The sequence below is a fragment of the Colletotrichum fioriniae genome (assembly GCF_027942845.1).
Source record: "Colletotrichum fioriniae strain IMI 355084 chromosome Unknown scaffold_11, whole genome shotgun sequence".
Classification (NCBI taxonomy): Eukaryota; Fungi; Ascomycota; class Sordariomycetes; order Glomerellales; family Glomerellaceae; genus Colletotrichum; species Colletotrichum fioriniae.
In genome coordinates, this window is record NW_027076847.1 from 1,328,740 (window position 1) to 1,349,162 (window position 20,423).

General features: G+C 51.1%; 6 protein-coding genes across 6 annotated transcripts; 3 read left to right on the forward strand and 3 right to left on the reverse strand.

Moving 5' to 3' along the window:
• Window positions 1-187: 187 nt before the first annotated feature.
• Window positions 188-3,364, reverse strand: N0V96_008988 (uncharacterized protein; the record flags this gene model as incomplete). Its single annotated transcript, XM_065758508.1, has 3 exons — window positions 188-1,209; window positions 1,268-3,184; window positions 3,310-3,364. 3 exons carry the CDS (start codon window positions 3,362-3,364, stop codon window positions 188-190), a joined length of 2,994 nt encoding a protein of 997 aa, XP_065612901.1.
• A 942-nt stretch (window positions 3,365-4,306) lies between these two features.
• On the forward strand, window positions 4,307-5,998 carry N0V96_008989 (uncharacterized protein; the record flags this gene model as incomplete). The annotated part of the gene is made up of 3 exons (XM_065758509.1): window positions 4,307-4,349; window positions 4,411-4,681; window positions 4,744-5,998. 3 exons carry the CDS (start codon window positions 4,307-4,309, stop codon window positions 5,996-5,998), a joined length of 1,569 nt encoding a protein of 522 aa, XP_065612902.1.
• A 277-nt stretch (window positions 5,999-6,275) lies between these two features.
• N0V96_008990 (uncharacterized protein) lies at window positions 6,276-7,799 on the reverse strand (the record flags this gene model as incomplete). The annotated part of the gene is made up of 6 exons (XM_065758510.1): window positions 6,276-6,471; window positions 6,535-6,727; window positions 6,783-7,128; window positions 7,186-7,326; window positions 7,402-7,510; window positions 7,573-7,799. The coding sequence occupies 6 exons, from the start codon at window positions 7,797-7,799 to the stop codon at window positions 6,276-6,278; spliced, it is 1,212 nt and encodes a 403-aa protein (XP_065612903.1).
• Window positions 7,800-10,490: 2,691 nt separating this feature from the next.
• On the forward strand, window positions 10,491-11,342 carry N0V96_008991 (uncharacterized protein; the record flags this gene model as incomplete). Its single annotated transcript, XM_065758511.1, has 2 exons — window positions 10,491-10,499; window positions 11,034-11,342. The coding sequence occupies 2 exons, from the start codon at window positions 10,491-10,493 to the stop codon at window positions 11,340-11,342; spliced, it is 318 nt and encodes a 105-aa protein (XP_065612904.1).
• Window positions 11,343-14,877: 3,535 nt separating this feature from the next.
• On the reverse strand, window positions 14,878-15,713 carry N0V96_008992 (uncharacterized protein; the record flags this gene model as incomplete). The annotated part of the gene is made up of 2 exons (XM_053188931.2): window positions 14,878-15,237; window positions 15,291-15,713. The coding sequence occupies 2 exons, from the start codon at window positions 15,711-15,713 to the stop codon at window positions 14,878-14,880; spliced, it is 783 nt and encodes a 260-aa protein (XP_053053697.2).
• A 3,912-nt stretch (window positions 15,714-19,625) lies between these two features.
• Window positions 19,626-20,177, forward strand: N0V96_008993 (uncharacterized protein; the record flags this gene model as incomplete). Its single annotated transcript, XM_053188932.1, has 1 exon — window positions 19,626-20,177. One exon carries the CDS (start codon window positions 19,626-19,628, stop codon window positions 20,175-20,177), a length of 552 nt encoding a protein of 183 aa, XP_053053698.1.
• Window positions 20,178-20,423: the final 246 nt, after the last annotated feature.

Consider the following 20,423-nt stretch of genomic DNA (forward strand, 5'->3'; position numbering starts at 1 on the left):
TGTGTCTTACTTTGGTTCATGTTATACCCCATTTTTACCTCTACTTATTCTCATTCGCTTCTTTCATTATTTAGAGGTCTTGTCCAGCTATTCACCTACTGCGCGGGTTCAGGCGTAGTCTTGCAAATCTAATTCTATTTGTCTGCTTAAGATGTTCCGACATTTCCGACGCGTATCTAACCCAGATCTAGTCGGAGTATTCTTCCAGCACACTTCGTGGCTCCACATACTTCCCAAGCGGCTTGTAGTCAATATCGTACCCAAACGCCTTCGGTCCGCCGATATCCAGACCAGCTTGAGTCTCGGTCCATCTCGGCGAGCAAGTAATTCCAATGACTGTTACTCTGTACCCGTACTTGAACTCAGGCACCCCGAGAGCTCGGCCCGATTCATTGTCTAGGATAGAGATGAGATCTGGCACAGCAGCCACTATGCTAGTCTTGCCGCGATCATCGGTGTGCTCTGCCAGAATATTCTCGTTCTTGAAAGGGATCTTCATCGTGCCTCCTTGCGCAACGGCAGCGACCCGCTCCTTATTGTTCGCAGCTTCGTCTTCATCGCCGCTTTCGAAGGCTGCGATATGTACCTCACCGTAGGAATGACCCTTGAAAAGGCGCCTCTCGACCTTCATAATCTTGCCCCTGAACAAGACCTTGGCAGCTTCGAAACCACCGGCTTCCTTGATGATGGACTCGGCGACCGTGCTCATGGTGTTCGTCGCTTGGCATAGCGCAATACAGCGCCCGATCCGCCATGCAAGGGAGACTGTATTCAGAACGCCGAATTTCTTGACTCTATCGCTTGTAGTTGGCTTGGCTGCCATGCCTACGCGCGAACCCATCTCGGAGCAGGAGGCGCGTAGAGCACGGTCGACGATTTCGTCGTTGGGCGCTCGGGTCATGACGATGGTCTTGCCGTCTCCGGAGTCAATGGCACACGGCACCAGCTCCAATGGAGCATGTACGGCCAATGTCGTTTGCCAGTACGTTGGGTATGCTCTGCCCATCCAGTCGCCGTCAATAATTGGGCTATCGTAGAACCGGGACGAGCCAACGAGGAAGGGTTCGAGGCCGTTAGCACCACCAATCTCGAGACCCATTACGGCGTCGAACTTCTCATGGCGAAGGTACTCCATCAACCCCTTAAATGCATCTACTGTCTCAATAGACTGCAGTCGTTCGATGGAGACAGCGGGCGAACCCATGTGGCCTAGTCAAAGTTAGCTGATCACTAGGACCCCATGGTTTGTCAAAGCCAGTCCACTTACCACCCCAGTAGATGACATCTGAGTCCTTCAGTGAGGATGGCTCAATGACGCGCATCTTGTGTCCGGCTCTGAGCATATTCCGAAGCTGGATCTTCGACGCGGCCGGGCTCCCACCGCCTGCACAACCCAACACGTAACAGCCATCGGCAAGATACTCCAAGTCGGTTTCAGTGATATGCCATTCCGAAATACCGCTCGCATTCCGAGTAACGGTCGGCTTGTACTTGGCTGGGTCGATCTTTTCTTCTTCGATGGTAGCCCGGGTCAAGTCTTTGGTCGCTTCAGCCTGCTCTTCGCCGTTCTCTTCCCCTGCGTCCTCGGCTACCTCTTCCAACTTGGCATGGAGGTCAATGTCGCCAACTGCTTTGACAAGTGTTCGGATCTGGTTGGCGACATATTGTAACGGCATCGTCTCGATTTCGGCAATCTTGATGCTTTCCGGGATCGCACCAGCAGCAATAGCGCGCTCAACGGCCATCTTCTTGGCGTTCTCGATGGCTTGGCCTTCTGTCTGGTGAGTTGTACCCTGCACGATGTCAACAGCGCCGCATACACGTGCAATGGCAGCACCGACAGCGTTGGCAACGTCGTGGAAGGGCGGCCGGACGAGCTTGGAGGCACCTTTCAGGCTTTCGGGTGATAAAATGGCGCCTCCGCCGACGAGGAGTACTGGGACGGGGTCGGGTGAAGTTTTGATAACGTCAACTGCACCCTCTAGCAGTGCTTTGATACGAAGGATGGCCTCTTCCACAAAGGCAGCGTCTAGGGTCTTGGCCTGCTCAGTTGCACCTACGACTGCTTTGCCAGCCGCGACTGCGATGTCTGTCGTCGTGCAGACATCTCCACCAAAGACAAGTGCGCGTGTGGACAGCTCGAGTCCGACAGATTCAGGGCCAACTTTAACTTTGCCATCCACGTTTCTGACGATGGAACCCCCTCCGAGACCGACAGAGTGGAGATGAGGCATGGAGTAGTTGACTCTTACTCCAGCCACGGTGACGTACGCTGAAGCTTGTCGAGGCATGCCTGAAGGAAGCAGGACGCCAACGTCAGATGTAGTCCCACCAATGTCTACTACAATAGCAGAGCTGTCGCCGCCAGTGTCTAGACCTGCGAGGTACGCCGCACCGCGCATCGAGTTTGTGGGGCCGCTCGAGAATGTTCGGATCGGGATCTTGGCCGCAGACGCCGCGTCAAGAATAGTGCCATCGTTTTGTGTCAAGAAGAGAGGGCAAGAGAGATTGAGCCTCTTCATTGCAAGGCGGAACCTGCTCACAGTCTTCCTTGCATAGCGCAGGATAGCACCGTTCAAGATGGCGGCATTCTCTCGCTCAATGAAGCCAATGCTCGCACTAGCTTCCTTACTGCACACAACATCTACGCCGGGGACTTCGCGGAGAATGATATCGCGAACCTTCTCCTCCTGCCCAAAGACTTCGTCGATGGGCGAGTAAACACCAGAGACCACAACAGCGCCGACACCACTCTCACGGATTTTGACGCACTCGGCAACGACTTGAGATTCCACTATCGGCGCCTCTTCTGAGCCATCAATGTGTAATCCGCCGTCGACGATGCCCACGTAAGACTGGATCACGGCTGCTAGGTCCGGAGGGAACTCGGCGAAAGCGGGCACTTCACGCAAGAAGGATCTGCTGAGCCGGAGAACGCCCACACGCTGCAGGCGACGAACATCACGTTCGATGACTGCGTTGATAAAGTGTGTTGTCCCGATGGTTACACTTGCGATGCGTTCTGGCGAATCTGTCAGGCCGGCGGCTGCGAGAACAGTGCTTACGGCGGTCTCGATGCCTGCGCTTGCATCAGGGGTCGTTGGAGTTTTGAAGTGCGCTAGAACCCCGCGGTCCGCAGTATTCTGGAGACTTAAGTCGATTGCGACGGCATCCGTATTTGTTCCTTCGAAACCACGCTGTCAGCCAGGTCTCTTTCGAGAACATGCGTCTCTTCAATATAGAAAAAGCTGTTTCCATGTTTGGACACTCGTGGTATGTTGAGTTGTCTGTTGAAGCTCTCAGACTCACCTCCAACATCAACACCAATTCGGACAGTCCGTTGTGATGGTGGCATCTCTCCCATTTTGGAACTTTAGTGAGATAATAGCTCTGATTGTTGCAATATTGCCAGCTTGCCGCTTTTCCCCAGGTCTTCAGTTCAGCAATTCGGTTGAGTATGAATGTCCCAGTCTCATATAACCAGCGCTCATTCCTTTACTCCAAGCTATTCGCGTTAACAGACCCCGAATGGCAATGTTGCAAGTCCTTGGCCAAAGCTCATGTCGTCGGAGATCATCCCACAGGCATGTGGTATAAGCGGATGAAGCGGTTAAATGGGCTCCCAAGACCACGGCCACGGTCAGATACTCTGTGCCACTAGTCTTTAAGACGGCGCAAAGGATAGATAATGAATGATAATCGGGCAGGTACAACCGCTTGGTTCCTCCGTGGAACCATGCGGTTAAAGGTCCGGACACCAGATGCCGAACGATGATGTTGCGGGGTAAACTTGGATCCCCTGGGTTGTTGATCTCCAGACCTTGCCCAATGCCGTTCTTATCGCCGTCTTTGCTCCACATTCGCGTGAAACTATGATAAGAGCTTCACACCTATGGTGTGTTTGGAGGCATTCTCCAACGATAAGAAATAGCCTAAGTTGATACCTTCACGTACATAATGCTGGTGTTTGGGTTATCGGCTGCGGTTTAGGATGACGCGAAGGTCTGCCAAGCGGGCGCCGATGCAACGTATCAGAGGCATTACCGATACGGAAGAAATGCATCCAAGTTGAGCGTGAGCGTGGACTCTCGTCGGATGCGGATCCATTAAACCAAGCGAATTTCCCTCATCCGAGCCTGGAGCTTGCTGGTTAGAGATTTTCTGCAAGTCCAATCAATGAATTCGTAGTGGTAAACATGAGTCTCAGCGGGTTTTTGAGATGGGCTCGGCTGCCCGACACTGATGTAGCCGAGTCAAACGTGTGGATCAACGAAGACATCAGGCCCCTTCCTCCAAGCCGTCGAAGATGGACAACTTCAACATTTATCTCATTCTGGTTGACAAACCAGGTTGCAAGTCAGTGAAACATCGTTGGCGAAAATGTCGTTTGATGAACTAACGGGTTAATAGTCTCCAATTGGCAACTCGGAGCATCCCTTGTCGCTGCTGGACTCTCTGTGTGGCAGAGCGTGATTGCCATCGTCATTGGCAAAGTTATCATTGCCCTCGTTGCCATCTTCAACGGACATGTCGGCGCACATTGGCATATAGGATTTCCGGTCGTTTCCCGGTACATCTGGGGCGTGTACGGGCAGTACATCATCCTAATTCAGAGAATCATTCTCAGTTTGGTGTGGTTTGCTGTACAGTCGTGGACCGGAGGTTTAACAGTTGTCAACTGGTGAGTATCTCCCAACAAAAACATCAATAGCCTCTGCGTGACCTGGTGCTTATGAACTATAGTCTTTCGGCAATCTTCCCATCGTTCGAATCACTAGGCAACGTGTTCCCCGAGTCCTCGCACCTCACCACCAAAGACTTCATTGGTTGGATCATCTTCAACATCCTCCTTATCCCCATTCTCTACATCCGGCCGGAGAGGATTCAGAAACTTCTTCTGGCTTTCAACATCATCTCCTCGATCACGCTCATATCCATCATGATATGGGCTCTGGCAACAGCCGGCGAAGCAGGGTCCCTAGTTCGCCAAGGGTCTAAGCAAATGTCCTCGAGCGAACTCGGCTGGCAAATTGTTCATGGCATCACTACAGTTATCGGCAGCATTGCCGTCGGTTTGACCAACCAGCCGGACTACTGTCGCTTTGCTCGAAAGCCTGGAGACCAAGTCTTCGGACAGTGGTTTAGCATCATCTTCTTTGGAGCCATCTTCCCTACCTTTGGCTGCTTGGCTGCTTCTGCAACTGGCGTTATCTACGGCGAACCAATCTGGAACCCGCCCTTGATCGTACAAGCATGGCTAGATTCAGACTACAACGCCAAGAGCCGCGCCGGTGCCTTCTTTGCTGGTCTTGGCCTCCTGTGTATCCAACTCAGCATCAACTCTGTTGACAATGCTTTCTCCGCTGGCATGGATCTGTCTGGTCTGTTCTGTCGGTACATTAATATCAGACGCGGCGCTTACATCGGTCTCGTGCTGAGTATCGCACTCTGCCCATGGGAACTCCTGTCATCGGCAGCGGTCTTCATCAGCGTCCTCTCAGCTTACAGCGTCTTTCTTGGTCCCATCATCGGCATCCAGATCTGCGACTACTTCATCATCCGCAGACGCAGAATCAAGCTGTCAGACCTCTACCACCCGCGTCCAGATGGCTCTTTCTACTACTATAAGGGGTTCAACCCTAGAACCTTTATCGCTTGGGTGTGCGGCTTCGCAACACAGCTCCCAGGCTTTGCTGCCAGTGTTACACCTAATAGCGTCAAAGTTGCCGAGGGTTGGATCAATCTTTACTACCTAGCGTTTCCGCTAGGCTTTGCCATATCATTCTTGTTACATCTAGGCATCAACACCATCTGGCCCCCTCCTGAGGCCGGTGTTATTGATGAGGTGGACTACTATGCGACTTTCACTGACGACGAAGCAAGGAAGCTAGGAGTTTTGCCGCTTGATACCGAAATCATCGAGGGCTCGCATAAGGGTGTTGAGGGGCACGACTCTGAGAAGGGGCCTCGAACATGGCTGAAGTCTATGCTGGGATAGATAGAATGTGCTGTTGTACTAGAATGGAGGGCAATCCTTCGATAGATTGCGCGAAGGGAAGTGGAAATGCGTCGTATAGCGTATCACTGTCGTCTTCATGCAGCTTACAACAAGATCGCCACTCTTCATTGTGTGATATCGTATCTCCATAGCTTCATATCTACATCATTAGACACTACGTAATACCCTTTAGTCGATCATTCCATGCTCATCGAATAAGCTGCCGATGTTCATCCAGACCCTGAGCTCTGTCGGCATTGCTCTATTCGTCGGATGCTCAAACGTAGAAGTAACAGAATGGTCCTGACAAGGTGTCCATCACATCTGCAATATTGATTGAGGGACCCGTGTATCCCATATCGATGACGTCCGTAAGCTGAGTCTTTACGGATGGCGGGCTGTTGGCCCAAGTAATGTGGCCGTAGTCACCTCCGTTCAATTCCTGTTGGCGTGCGGCAGGATCGAGCGCTTGCCTGGGAGCCAAATGTTAAGAAGAGTCCATCAGATACGATGATTCACCCATATAAGAAACTTACCAGAAAGTCCACATGCGATCCATCATCCCGTGATGAACCCAGAATGCAGGGTCGCCAGGGGACGTGAAAAGATCCGCACCTGGATCACCAGAGATGGCGTAGTGTATTCCTCCGTGCGGTCCAATCTCAGGGGTGTAAGGAACTCCCTCGCTCAAAAGTCTATACTCTGAGATGTTGGGCTTGAGCAATAAGTCTGAGGGTCCGTCAGCATCGGCCGTCACTTGTTGAGCGCTGGCAGAGATACTCACTCAACACCGTTGTGTAGTTGGCGTATCTTTGGTTCATAGCCGGGCCTACGTCGCGCTTCAAGCCGCGAGGGTTGTAGCCTAGACCACCGTCCGGCCCGGGTGCCGTGCCCTCAAGCCCACCGACGGGGCCAAGATTGACAGACATGTTTGCAAAAGGTCCAGTAGTCACGAATCCTCCACCGACGCCAGCGGGCAGCTGGATGTTTGAGCCGCCAATTCCTTCGGGAGGCTCAATGACAGGCCCGTCATGCGGGATGTACTCGCCGTTTCCGCCAAGACTGTAAGGGTCTCCGTTGAAGATAGGGGACAATTCAGGTGCAGAAGCGTATTTGGGCCAGTCCCAGTACTGATACCTCACTGTTAACAAAAGGAAGATAGCTAGAAAGATCGAGATTGAACTCACGGGTTGATAGCCGGTATAGCCACATTCCTCGCGCAAGGCCTTCTCGTAGAGATGCACGAACCAGCGATGCCACGGCATAAAGTTACCTGTGTAGTGGATCGTCATGGTCTGCTGAATATGGGTCACGACAAAGTCATCAAACTGTGCAACGAGTCAGTCGAGCTCGGGTTACCGCGCAAAAAGGTTCGGACAAAGCCGTGGGATAATATTACATACCCGAGATCGAGCACCAGTAGAGACATTAGCCGGCGTTCGGGGCGGCAGGCTTTGAAGACACTTGACGGCGTTCACATAAGAAAGCCTCTCGGTCAATGAAAGCGAGCCACTATTTGCTTGTCAGTCATCAAGTATTTTTTTTTTTTTAGCCCAAGTTCCACCACTTACTACTCTCGACGGAAGACCATGTTGCTTGTCGTGCAGTTGGCTGATTGACCGCGCTTTTTCAGCCTGGCCTCCCGCTCATCTAGTGACTTGAGCACATTGGCTTGGATGCTGGCAGTGAGATCGGCAAACTGAGCCCCGTCTGTGGTTGAGTCGCCGCGTGGCTTGACCGAGGGTGCGGCGAACGCGACCGATGCCAGGGCGGCTGACGAGTAGACAGACGAAACCTTCATGTTGCACGGCTCTGTCAAATTGAAATGAGATGCAGATCACAAGAAAGTGTTTGTCGCTCTGGTCACGACAAAGGTTGGGAAAGACACCGGCACTGACCAGCAGTTACCGAGACTAATAAAGGCGAGCGTAGTAGCGTACGCAGCAGGGGTTCTGCGGACCATCATGCCGGTAAGTTGGAGAATTCCCACAGTCATTTCGATAGGAAGCTTCAGTGGCTCGATCGAAAATATGCTAAATCATTTTGAGTCGGCAACCGATGCAGGTCTGCGGCGCTGTATGCAAGATGCCTGCGATGTTGCGGTGGAGTGGCAAGGCAAGAAGTCTGGCTGTATCCGAACCAACCAACTCAATTTTCAACCATCTTGAAGACCTCTCCAAGCTCACCGCATGCTTACCTCACTTTCCGCCCGTGCCGCCCTGCCGTACCCGTATACTACAATTCTCTTAATAGATCTTGGTGATTTGGTAGCCTTGGCTATGTATCAGTCTATCATCATCGTACTTATCTCTGTACGGGATAGTGACATTCTACTGAAGAGCAGCCACCGCTTCGTCCCGGTGCTGACGCCGTTAGATTCACCGGAGGGGAGAGCGGGGCGCCGGGGTCGGCAAAGCATCGGCGCATACTCAAGAATCTTTGGATGGCCGGTAGACCAACTTCAAAGATTTGATAAATATGATCAAATTTGTTCGAGCCGTATTTGCATGACAGAATCATCCCTGGCCATTGAATCGCTGATCGTAGCCCCCACGAGTGGTTTCTCAATCGGCCTGTCTTCCGGAACTACAAGTTGCCACGGACCTGGAGTTTCTCGGTCGTAGAGTGTGCTCGCGTGATTTTCGGAGCTCGGCTTCTGTCTATAGCTTTGAGACTGATGTATAGATGTCAAGAAATTCCGTTCAGCCATCTTAAGGCCAGATTCCTTCACGTGCTCTTGCCGCAAGGCTTCGAACCCCAGGGGAAAATGCTCATTGCGAGAGGTTCAGTGTGGGGTGTCTGATCAAAAATACAAGTTGTGACAACATCAACACGATAGGGCGCATTGATCGTTCCAGTATCCCGTCGGTTCAATCCTTGCAGTAAACCTAGTTGCATTCGTCACTGCAGCGACCAATTCCCCGATGAATGAATGTTCGTGGCTTAAAGAGCGCATTGTGTAAACACACTGCAGGCATAACAGAATAGGCAATACCAGCCCGATCAAAGTTTTCAATTATACACATTCGGCAAGGCTCACTTGACACACGTTACTGTGCAGGACGGGTCAAGATGATGGCTAGCCTACCAGGTCGGTTGTTTGTCGAGAAGAGGCAGCTCCCATGCGACGCGGATGTTCCCGTCAAAAATCACCTCTCGAGCAGGGCAACTGTGGGAATCAATGACCGTTAGTACCTACCAATCGCTACTACTGAGTTATGCTAGGCAGGGCTTACCCCTGACCCAAGCCAACGGTTCTCGAGCCGGCAGTACAAACTGCCGCACACGGATCCTGCACGTAACTATACTTCGTACAGATGCACCATCACACCGGATCCCATTGTGAGCATAACAGAGATGGTCTTATTGATCTAAGCTGAACTGCTCTCCAAACATATTCTTACGGTGACTGATCCATACGCTGGCATGGAGACATCTTAGATCGGTACTTTGATAGACCCACCGGGGGATGCCACCCTTGCCAACATGTTCGTGATGTTGATTAGGCGGGGAATGGTACGGATACGGATCTACTTAAAGATGAGCCATGTTGGAACCTTTGACCAACTCTGGCAAGATGTACTCCGCAGCTTTGATTCATCTATGGGCACCCCCGGACCATGGTGTCAAATTCTTCGCAGAATACTGAGTCAATCGCCGAGAGCGGGTAGATACCGTTATGTTCCCAGGCCTTCAACCTTAAGGAGATGATTCAAATGGGGAAGGGGAAATATCCGCCATGTGCCACAAAGTGACAGCGCGGCCCAGCTCATGCGGCCCATCTTTAGCTTGTGAAGGAGACCAAGACTCTTCTTCATCACCAAGAAGTCTTGTTTGCACTTTCACATCATTGCTTTCAAGGTTGTCCCTGCAGGCTAGTCCGTCATGGATGACTCGGTCCCCTTTCCACCCGACGTCAATAGAGGCGGCGAGATCCTCGTGGTGTGCGGAACTCTGGTTGGCCTTTCTGTGGCGGTTGTTATCTTGAGAGTATGGGTTAGGGCGAAACTGGTCCGGCTTGTTGGCCTCGACGACTACTTCATGATCGCAGCGACGGTAAGATCTCTCATTCGGCTTGTCGTCGAAGGTGCGGGCCAGGTTTGGAGAAGGTCAAAGCTAAGGAAAACGTGTTTGTCAAGGTTACGATTTTCGCAGAAATGATGGTCATCATTCCTGAAGTCCAGTATGGCGCAGGTCGACACATTCAATACATCGAACCGAAGAGCAACATCGTCACAGGCCTTCATCTCAATTTCGTCACGCAGCCTTTGTGCCTCATCGCGCTGTGTCTGGCTAAAGTTAGTGTAGGCATGTTTCTCCTGCGAATAACGCCATCTGGAAAATTTCGACACGTCATTTGGGGAATGATCATTTTTACGGTATTTTCGGCAGTTGGTAACTTCTGTGGGTTGATCTACGTCCAAGGCTCCAGTCTGACTGGCGGTTTGATTCCGATCTCGCGCTGATTTCACTTAGTGACCGTCTTCTTCCAATGCCAGCCGTTAGCATTCACTTGGGATTTCTCTATTGAAGGAGGAAAGTGCATTCCACAAGCAGATCTCAAGTTCGCCGCCTTCTTCAACTCGAGTAAGCTAAACGATGTCCCTCTTCACGGAGGCTATGATTTTCCTTAGACTAACAGTTGTAAGGCGTATCTGTCTTGACAGATCTTCTTTTCGCTCTCTTGCCAGTACCAATTATGTGGAAGGTGCAACTCAACTGGAAAGTCAAATCTGCCGTCATTGGAGTGCTGTCTCTCGGTATTTTGTACGTATTCTGTAGGAGCTTTGAGACTGAACCCCGCTGACAGCTATTTCAGCGCGACTGTAGCAGCAGTCATCAAGATATCTTTCTTGTCGGGTTATGGGAAACACGGAGACTTCCTATTTAACAGCACTGATATAACAATCTGGTAAGTTCTCAGCCATCTCAATGGCTTTCAACGTCGAGCCCCCATCGTCTAACATTTGCGCTTCCAAGGACGACCGTCGAAATATGCACAGCGATCATTGCAGCCTCGATACCATGCCTCAAGCCGCTATTCAAGGCCGTACTCTCTGGGTCGTCAGCCGAACAATACAACTCGTCAAAGTACAACAACGATGGGTACATGCGGAACAAGAATGCAAGCAAGTCAAGGAGAGCGCACACTCCGGAAGGAAACTTTGAGATGTTTAGCCAGTCTCGACATACAGCGGCGATTCGCTCAGGCTTTGGATCCAAGATGGGCTCGGAGGAGAGCATTATCCCGGACCATGGTAGTGGTGGCGAAGGCATCACAAAGACGATGCAGGTATCTGTCTTTGTAGACGAAAGGCAGAAGAGCCCTAAAGATCTTGTATAGCAGGGTCTTATGAGATAGGACGAAGAGCCACTCTTCGCCCATGATATGAGTTGATAACAGTGAATACCTGTATTCTTCTTACAAAAAGCATCCAAGTTGTCCCTCCTCGTGAAAAGTCGTCTTAGCCTGGGACGGTATCATCTATTCATAAATCGTAATCGGGTGGGTGTAGAAAGGCTAAATGGCCTCTCTGGTTCGGTGGCCCTACTTACTAGCTGTCATATATAAAGCCTTCAAACGACAAGTATCATTACTTAGTGCCACTTCCACTGTCAACGTGAAAGAACCGACACATCTCCCTAGTCTTTCAGTTCGAAGCCGTGGTATTCCACCGAGTCTTGACGTCATTGACATAAGCAACTCAAGCAGTCTCTCTAGAATTCCTCGCGCTGCAATTCCTGCTGACTGGAGCAGCGGATTCGCTGACTGTGCACCTGGCCATGTGTTAAGGGACTTATTCAGATTCCCAAACGCGCTGAGGACGATTTCCATCAAAGAGCTGTACACGCATGGACTCGCAATGATTAGCGTTCGGCTGATAGCCGACAACGTGAAGTTTCGTCAGAGCGTAGAACAATGCGCTGCGGTACAGGTTTCAATTGCTTGAAAACGCATGCAAAGTCTGTGCCAAAAGTTGAGACCACGACTCCGTGATGGAAAGACCTTAAAAGCAGCCTGTTTCTGCACGCTGCATTCCCTTGTCTTTCAATCCTGATTACGCGACAACTTATCCAGTAACTCAACGGCTCTGCTTAGTCTCGCCCCCAAGATGAAGTTCTTTCTATCTCTCGTCGTTTTTGCTGCCGCTGCGACGGCCGCAAGCCCTGCTCTCCTGACGAAGCGCGCCGTGTATCCTCAGGAAGGTCAGGTGTGCTGCAGGCACGACCGAGCTGAGAACTGTGTAGGTCACCAATCTTCTTCGGCATGAAATCTCACGCAAGTTGGCTGATCTGGCGATGTGTAGATCTGCGTCGCTCGCGACAAAGGGGTTTGTCTACGCTCGATAACCCAGAATTCGAGCATACAGCTAACCGCTACTTTCCTAGGAGTGCAACAGAGGAATTTGCATCATGTAATTACAATTGATACCATACAACAGGAACTGTTCAAATTGTCTCATTCGTGCAAGAACGAGCGTGGCTCAAATTCACCTTCTTCATTATGGTTGTGATGTCAGCTCCCGGGTCTTGGCGGAAGTCCGGGGAGTGGTGGTCCTGGGGCGCTCAGACACGGTGTTTTGGTCACAAAGCCGCGAAGTGCTCGGCTGTTTGGATGTTTTACATTAGGCGATGGAGCATTCTGGAATAATATGAGTGGTGTAGACACTAACAGTGATGAATCAAGCATTTCTTTATCTTCTTCTAAGTTGCTAACGTCCCATTCTCCAGTCCGCACGACGCGACGGACGTGAGCAAGTCTCCACTCAAGGGCGCGTTCATCGGCCGGCAGGAATGCCGTTGGCCGATGTGCCGTAGCGCCGGTAGCCGGCAGCCGGTGACCAAGGCCGCTCTGTTATTGAGTCTGACTCATTGCAGCAATTTCCCAGTATTATCAGGCTCTTTTACTTAGTCGCTCAGTAGTCTCTGGAATGGTTTCGGTGACTTGATTAGCCTGAATTGGGTTTTTCTGTATCACCCGACATCGGCTCGATACAATTGAGCTGAAAAGTATTCAGTCGCAATAAATCATCACCGCGATTAAATGAAACTATATTTACAGGTCTCAATTCAATTACGCCATACGGTCACGACACAGTTTCTGTTTAAGGTCCGTTGGAAATGGCATCGGTCAATCCAGAAGCACCCCTTGAGGGCGAGGGCCAGGGTCGCGTTCAAGTATCGGTTTACTCCCGCTTCAGACCCTTGCAGAAACGCACCATTACAGCCATCGCTGCATTCTGCGGCTTCCTCGCTCAGGCTTCAACGACAAGCGTTTTGGCCGCCGTCCCAGAGATTGTTACAACTTACCACACAACAGCGAATGTAATCAGCATCAGCAATGCGGTCTACCTTGCGTTCATGGGCCTTTCGTCATTAATTTGGGGACCTTGGGCCGATATTTTCGGACGCCGCTCTGTACGTTCTCTTTCCAGGGTGTAGTATAATAAGACATTTCTGATTTAGTCATAGGCATATCTCTACAGCATCACATTATTTCTTGTCTTCACAATTGGGACGGCTTTGGCGCCTCAACTAGAACTTTTCTTCCTATTCAGGGCCTTCACGGCGTTTCAGGGCACTTCCTTTCTCATTCTTGGGTCCAGTTGCATTTCTGACATCTATCACCCCGTAAGATCATCTACACCGAATTTACTTGGTCTTAAGTGGTTGGGCTTATTCATGAGGACTGCAGATTGAGCGAGCCACTTCTCTGGGCTGGTTTTTGAGTGGCACCACCGTTGGTCCGGCTTTTGGACCCCTCCTCGGCGGCATAGTCGTCACGTTCACTTCATGGCGCGTCATCTTCTGGATTCAAGCTTCACTTGCTGCCACTGCACTTGTTGTCGTTTTCTTCTGCCTCCCCGAGACTCTCCATCAGTCTCGTGAGAGCGAATTGGCAGGGCTCGGGCCACTGGAAAAATGCAGCAAGCTTTGGCAATGGGGAAACCCAGTCAGAGTGGTCAAGATCTACGGCAATAGAAATATGCTTCTCATTGTAGGGTGACCCTATTGCAGCTAAGTGTATACATTAAGCTGCAAAACCGCTGACTTATTTTCAGTGCCTCGCTTCCTCATCTTTAGTTTGGAACATGTACTCTCTGCTCACTCCGATACGATACGTGCTCAACCCCAGGTTTCATCTTACTACGCCCCTGCAATCGGGGTTGCTGTACATTGCACCTGGAGCGGGATACGTTATCGGCTGCCAGATTGGCAGTCGATGGGCTGACTACACTGTCAGCTCGTGGATCCGGAAGCGCGGCATCCGCTTGCCGGAGGACAGACTTCAGAGCAGTCTTGTCTTCCTCGGATTGATGTTGCCAGGGTCCATGGTTCTGTACGGCTGGACTCTGGATAAGAAGTTTGGTGGTATCCCTCTCCCTATTATCTGCATGTTCTTGCACCATGCGTATGATGTTGATATTAACAAGCCTGCAGCCAGCCACTACCTTATGCGATATATGTGCGCTGGCCTTGCAACTGCAGTGTGTCTTCCATTAATAGAAGCGATTGGTGTCGGCTGGGTCTCAACAATGTCAGCTGGCATACAATTCATCTGTGCCGGACTAGTATACCTGACTGTACGACTCGGCGAACGCTGGCGGCAAACACACCAACTACCTGTTCCGCTGTAACCTCTAGATGGGTTTTGTATCTAGAGGGGCACCGTCATTCGGTATGTTTCACTACTGGCTTTGGGTTCTTCGAAAATATCCAGGTAGGTACGACAATAATATGAACATTGACTTGTATGTATCAGCCAGACTTGGCTCTTTTCTCTATGTATATACACGCACGTGCTTAGCCACCTGCAAGGCTTTCTTCACCAAAGTTCAACGTCCTAAAAGCTACTGAGAGATAGATGCGCGTGAGAATCAATCAGTCTCATCGCCCGTCGCAAACTCTCCAGCCTTGATCTTGTCGCTAAGAGCCTTGTTATCCCTGATATAAACGGCAAGATCGGTCCGCTTCTCGAGAAGAAGATCTGCAACGAGGCGACCAAAGACGGTTTCTCCAGCAGTGTTGAGGTGCGTAGAATCGCCTGAAGCAAGGTCGTACTTGTGCCCGTTCTCGTTTCCGATGGCGTTGATGTAGTTGGTGCTGGCGGTGTTGAGGTCAAGGTACGTAGCGCCCACGGCCTCCGCCGCGGCGATGGCTCTAAGGCGCTCGGTTTCCAAGTTCTGGATGACCTTGCCGCCGCTGAATGTGCGGCGTGTAAGTGACGTGATCAAAATCTGCGTACAAATATTAGCATGCTTGCTGGACGCGTCTATGTTACTTGACTTACAGGAGTCCCGCCAGCAGCCGTGACCTCGTTGGCCAACTTCTCCAAATTCGCTTGGAACTGGTCGGCAGAGATGTTTGCCGCTGCCTTTTGGTCATTGTGACCAAACTGAATAGTGACAATCGGGCTGAACGCATCTTTATTCGCTTCGACCTCACCAATAACGGTGTCCCAGATGCCCTGAGCCCGGAAAGACACGGTCGTTGCTCCACTCTTGCCGTAGTTCTTTCCATCGGCCGGGGACTCAACAAATGAGAGAAAGCCGTTTCCCCAGCCGCCGCCGATGGCCACGGTCGAATCGCCCGTTAGAAGAAAGTAAGGCGGCTTGGCATCGCGGGTGTGATGTGCGCTATCTGCACTGAAGGGAGCAGCGGAGATCGTCGTAAACGCCGTAACGATGACGGACAGAGCTTGGCTAACTCTCATTTTACAAGGTTTTTACTGGAATGACCGGAACTATCGCTAGGCAATGCTGAACAACATCAAAGACGCGAATGTGATCGCAAAAACTGGAACTGTCTTCAAAACCGGGCTAACCGGCTTGATTTAAAGTCATGAAAATGGAGTCTTTAATCTATCTTTCCCCTCTAACAAATTGCCAAAGTTGCATCGTCGCGTCTCGGCGGAGACTGAGCCGAAAGAAGCGATGACACCAGGCAGGGCGCCAATGCCGCGATGTCCCCAGGCCAATCCCACCAATTACTCTCGGTTTTATATAGTGACGTCTCGCGCACCTCCTGGAATAGTCAAGGTTTAACTCAGGGCGCGGCACAATTACTGCGGAGATGAGATCTTGCTTCCGCTGATCGTATGGCGAATCTGGACGACCTCGGGCAACGGGAAGCTTGGCATGCAACAGTGCGGGGGAGTCCACGCCTGTCATTCGGGCTGCTCCGTGGCATCATTCGGCCGACATGCGCGCACCACGTGCGATGTATCACTTACTGTGTGACTGCGTGCAATAACTTCTCCTTCGTCGCGACTACATCGAAGGCTCGCGCACAATGTGCTGTTTGAGCTCATTCTTTTCCAAGTTGTCTAAAAGGTTGCTGACCTCGTTGGCAACTATGAACGACGACTCTGGGCTACCATGCGATGGAAACTCTTACAGTTCTAGTGAGTATTGGCGCGACGTCAAGAACTGACGTCACATGCATTTGAAAAATAGTAGGCTCAAGTCTATCGCAGAGTTGAAAGTTGGCTCTATCGCTGAACATAAGCAGCTTCGCGAAATATTCCAAACTTTGGATGGCGCCCATGTCCCAATCGAGAGCCCCTCATCATTATGTCGAACCCAGTTTGATCCTCCTTGTCTTGGGTCAAGAGGTAAGGCACGTTGTCATCAATTCTCCGACATGAATTAGTCTTTCGGGATTGGACGTTCGCAAGCTCATCACATGATGTCTAGCCTCATAGGGATTGTTGAGATGTCTCACATGCACGATGCCCAGTAAGGCAAGGAATGACGTGATGCACGATTCCCTCAAGAGTAAAACTTGAAATGTTAGGTTGCAATAGTCTCTGCGTATTAACGCATCTTGACAACCGCGAAGCTCAGATGACCGACACCCTCAGTCGCAGTACCAGAGAACGAGCAGGCAATTATCAATCCCCAGTTCCGAGCCAACCTTATTTGCCCTGAGTGAAGCTCTTTCCGAAGCTGCTTTTGAATCACCTTCAAATCCTCAGAACTTCAGTAATGGCTTCCTTCCACATATTCTCCGAGCTCCCATTCGAACTACGCATTCACATATGGCACCTTGCGAAAGAGCCGCGTACTCTCATCGTCCGCACCTGTGATGAACCCTCAAAGTACCGCCGCCAACCGCTCGAGTCCACCTTGATCTACTGCCGTTCACCAAACACTGTTCCCGCAATTTTGCAGACTTGTCGAGAATCGCGCAACATCGGTCTGTATGCCAAAGCCTTCTCTGGCGGCCTGAACCCGCGATATGTCTGGGTCGATTTCGATCTCGATACGATCCAAGCCTCTTTCTGGAATCTGAAACTGATGGGAAGCGATAAGAGCCTGTTTCAGCATTTGGTTGTGGAAGTGAATGATTTGGAGTCATTTAGGCGTCACTACAGTGATGCCCTCGCTGGCCTCGCAAATCTCGACACATTCCGAATACTTTCGAAGAGTGGACTAGAAGACTGGAGCATTGCGATGGATGAGGTCCCAGGAGCAGACACAACCTCGTCTATACAACGGGCATTGACAATCCCTACAACTGTGCTACAGGGCCACCTTTAGAAGAAATTGCCTAATCACTATCAGACCCAACGCATGCTTCCGATATCGTCTCGGTCAATGGTGCCATACCGTTATTACAGACGGCTATGAGTGGTGGTGCTCTTCCTTCTCTCCTTCTGGCGGGAAAGGCGGCTCGGCTCCCTCAATATTGGGGTCCCAAGATGGGTTCGGCCCAGCATCACGCCACCGCACCGACCTTGGGCCATGCTTATTCCAGTCGAGAATGGCATCGAAGTCTCTGCAAGTGTGCATTGAAGACCAGTTTGGTAACGCGTCTCGTCGTTTCGGATTGTCCAGGGGATCCACGAACAAGGCCGGCGTCACATCTCCCTGGCATTGCAAGTTCATTCTCAGCATGTCGATGCAGTGGTCTGTACTGTCAGAATCGGATCTCGTGCGTATTCGAGAAATATCAGACTCACCAAAGTGGCTGTAGATGTTTTCGTCAGGGACCCCGTCGTCCAAGAATTTGTAATGCTCATAATTGTAGAAGAGCCCCATTCTCAAAGAGTTCTAAAATACTGAATATCAGCGCCGAATAATGGCTCATTGAAGATAGGCGATGGGCTTACCAAGCAGTGAAGCAGATGAAAGACTTCAAGCATTGCCAAGTAACCGCCTCCATGCTCATCGGGCACTTTGTGGAACGGCATTTCCGGCGAGTCGGTCATGTTGAGCAATTTCAGTTCCTCAGCAGTGACACGGATGCCACCAGCTCCAAGTTCGATCTCGTGCCATGCAATATCGACATCATTCGAGTGCGTCCCGGGTGGACCGCGCCACTTGTTAGTCTGCCTGAACTCAGCATTGTAATGCTCCGGTGCTTTGTATTTGACTGCCTCAAATGCCGGCGCTTCATTGATGATCAATCAGTCAGAGCTCGAAGGAAGGGGAGGGGGAAATGGACTCATCGGTGAGTACTCACAAATCGTCGATAGGCTTTCAGTGCACTTTTGTAGGAACACGGTCCGAGACTGGATCGGAGATAGGTTGTAAACTAGAACAGCAAGTGTGGTCAAGTTGGTCAAGCCAAGCCAAACTGTTGATCGAGGCCAACGATGTGTGAACCAAGGCGCCGAGGTTGATGTTCCTCCTGCCTTGCCCTCTGATTGTGGTAGACTTTCATACGGCGGTCTCAATTTCCACCACATCTTTGCAAACGATAACAAAGTCTGGGAAACAGATGATGCTCTGTGGATGTTGTTGGCGAGAACGAGAAGGGTTTAGACATAACGTAAAACAGTACTCACCAGCGCAACTTACCACCGCATTCGGAACCCTGCCCACCTCCCGCGCAGCCATTGGCAGTCTAGGTGGCAATAGGCTTGCACTATTACGCTTTGTATGGGCCGATGACACTCTCACCAGCCTGCTTCTGCATAGTGCGATCCTTCAACTTTCGAGCTTCTTATTCAGGCCTAGTTTACGCAGAGGAGCCACTTCAAAAATCCCAGGTCATCATATTGTGGACCACGTCAACATAAGCTTTGCGGCCAAGCCCGTCCACTTAGAACACCGGGATGGGTTGCATATCTAGAAATCGGGCACACCTAATCGTGGAAGTCCGTGAGTGCGTGACAATTGGAGGCGCAACCCCGCCACCGTGGGATCGGATCCCCGGCCCAAGGCCTGCCCCCTTACTTGAGTTTCTCTCTCTTTGAATGGCTAGATTTGCGAAGAGAAGATTCGGAAGCTCCCAGGCAACCGTCAAACCCAAAGGCAATTCGTTTTAGTTGCAGATGTCTAATCGTGAGAAGACGGCCTTGATAGGTTATAACTTACCAATCACCCTCCGTCTCTGTTTACCTTCCCTTCTAGGATTTACGAACCCGCATGTTTGGCCAGAGTATTGATGGGAAGCGCAGGAAGGGTACCTTTGAATTAAGAGTTGCAGGATCGGATAAGGTGCAATGGGTTGGAGCCATTCGTCATTGCAGAGGGGGTTACATTTCTCCCACTGTATCGTAGGACTAGATTTCCGGGTAGTATATAACGTACTTGAACTTGATCGAGGACTTTCTTGAACGTTTCTGCCAGTCGTCCATCTCCCAATCTATCGCAACTATTCCAAGTCCCCTTCCATAATGCAGCTGTCCATCATCACCGTCCTCGCCCTTCAGGCTATCGGCGCCGTTGCCGCTCCTGTCGCCGCACCAGCCGCTGACTACGCCGACCTCGCCAAGGACTCGATTTACATCAAGTCCGTCAACACGTACAAGCGCGGAGAGGAAGAGAAGCGCGAAGCCAGCTACGCCGACGCTGCAAAGGCCAACATCATCATCAAGTCTGCTGGTACCTACAAGAGAGACGAAGAGAAGCGTGCCCCCGAAGCCGACTACGCCGACCTTGCCAAGGACTCCATCTACATCAAGTCCGTCAGCACCTACAAGCGTGGCGAAGAGGAGAAGCGCGAGCCTAGCTACGCTGATGCTGCGAAAGCCAACATTATCATCAAGTCTGCTGGAACTTACAAGAGAGATGAGGAGAAGCGGGAGCCCAGCTACGCCGACGCGGCGAAGGCCAACATCATTATCAAGTCGGCCGGAACCTACAAGCGGGATGAGGAGAAGCGTGGGGCCGATTATGAGCAGCTTGCCAAGGACTCCATTAAGATCAAGGCCGTCAACACCTACTAGACCGGCTGGGTAAACGCGTATCGAGGAGTAAGCGAGGTCGGCTGGTGACACTGCTGTCATTGAGTTTATCGTTATCCACTTGTGTTGCATCAACATGAAAACTGCAAATTCCGCCACGCAGTATCCGACGGTAAAGGCAGAACTTGGGATGCTGCCTAGATAGCTAGGAAGCCGGCCGCATGCGATGGAAGACTGGACCTGTTCTAGTGCTTGCAAGTCAGGAATTACTTGACTTTATAACGCACG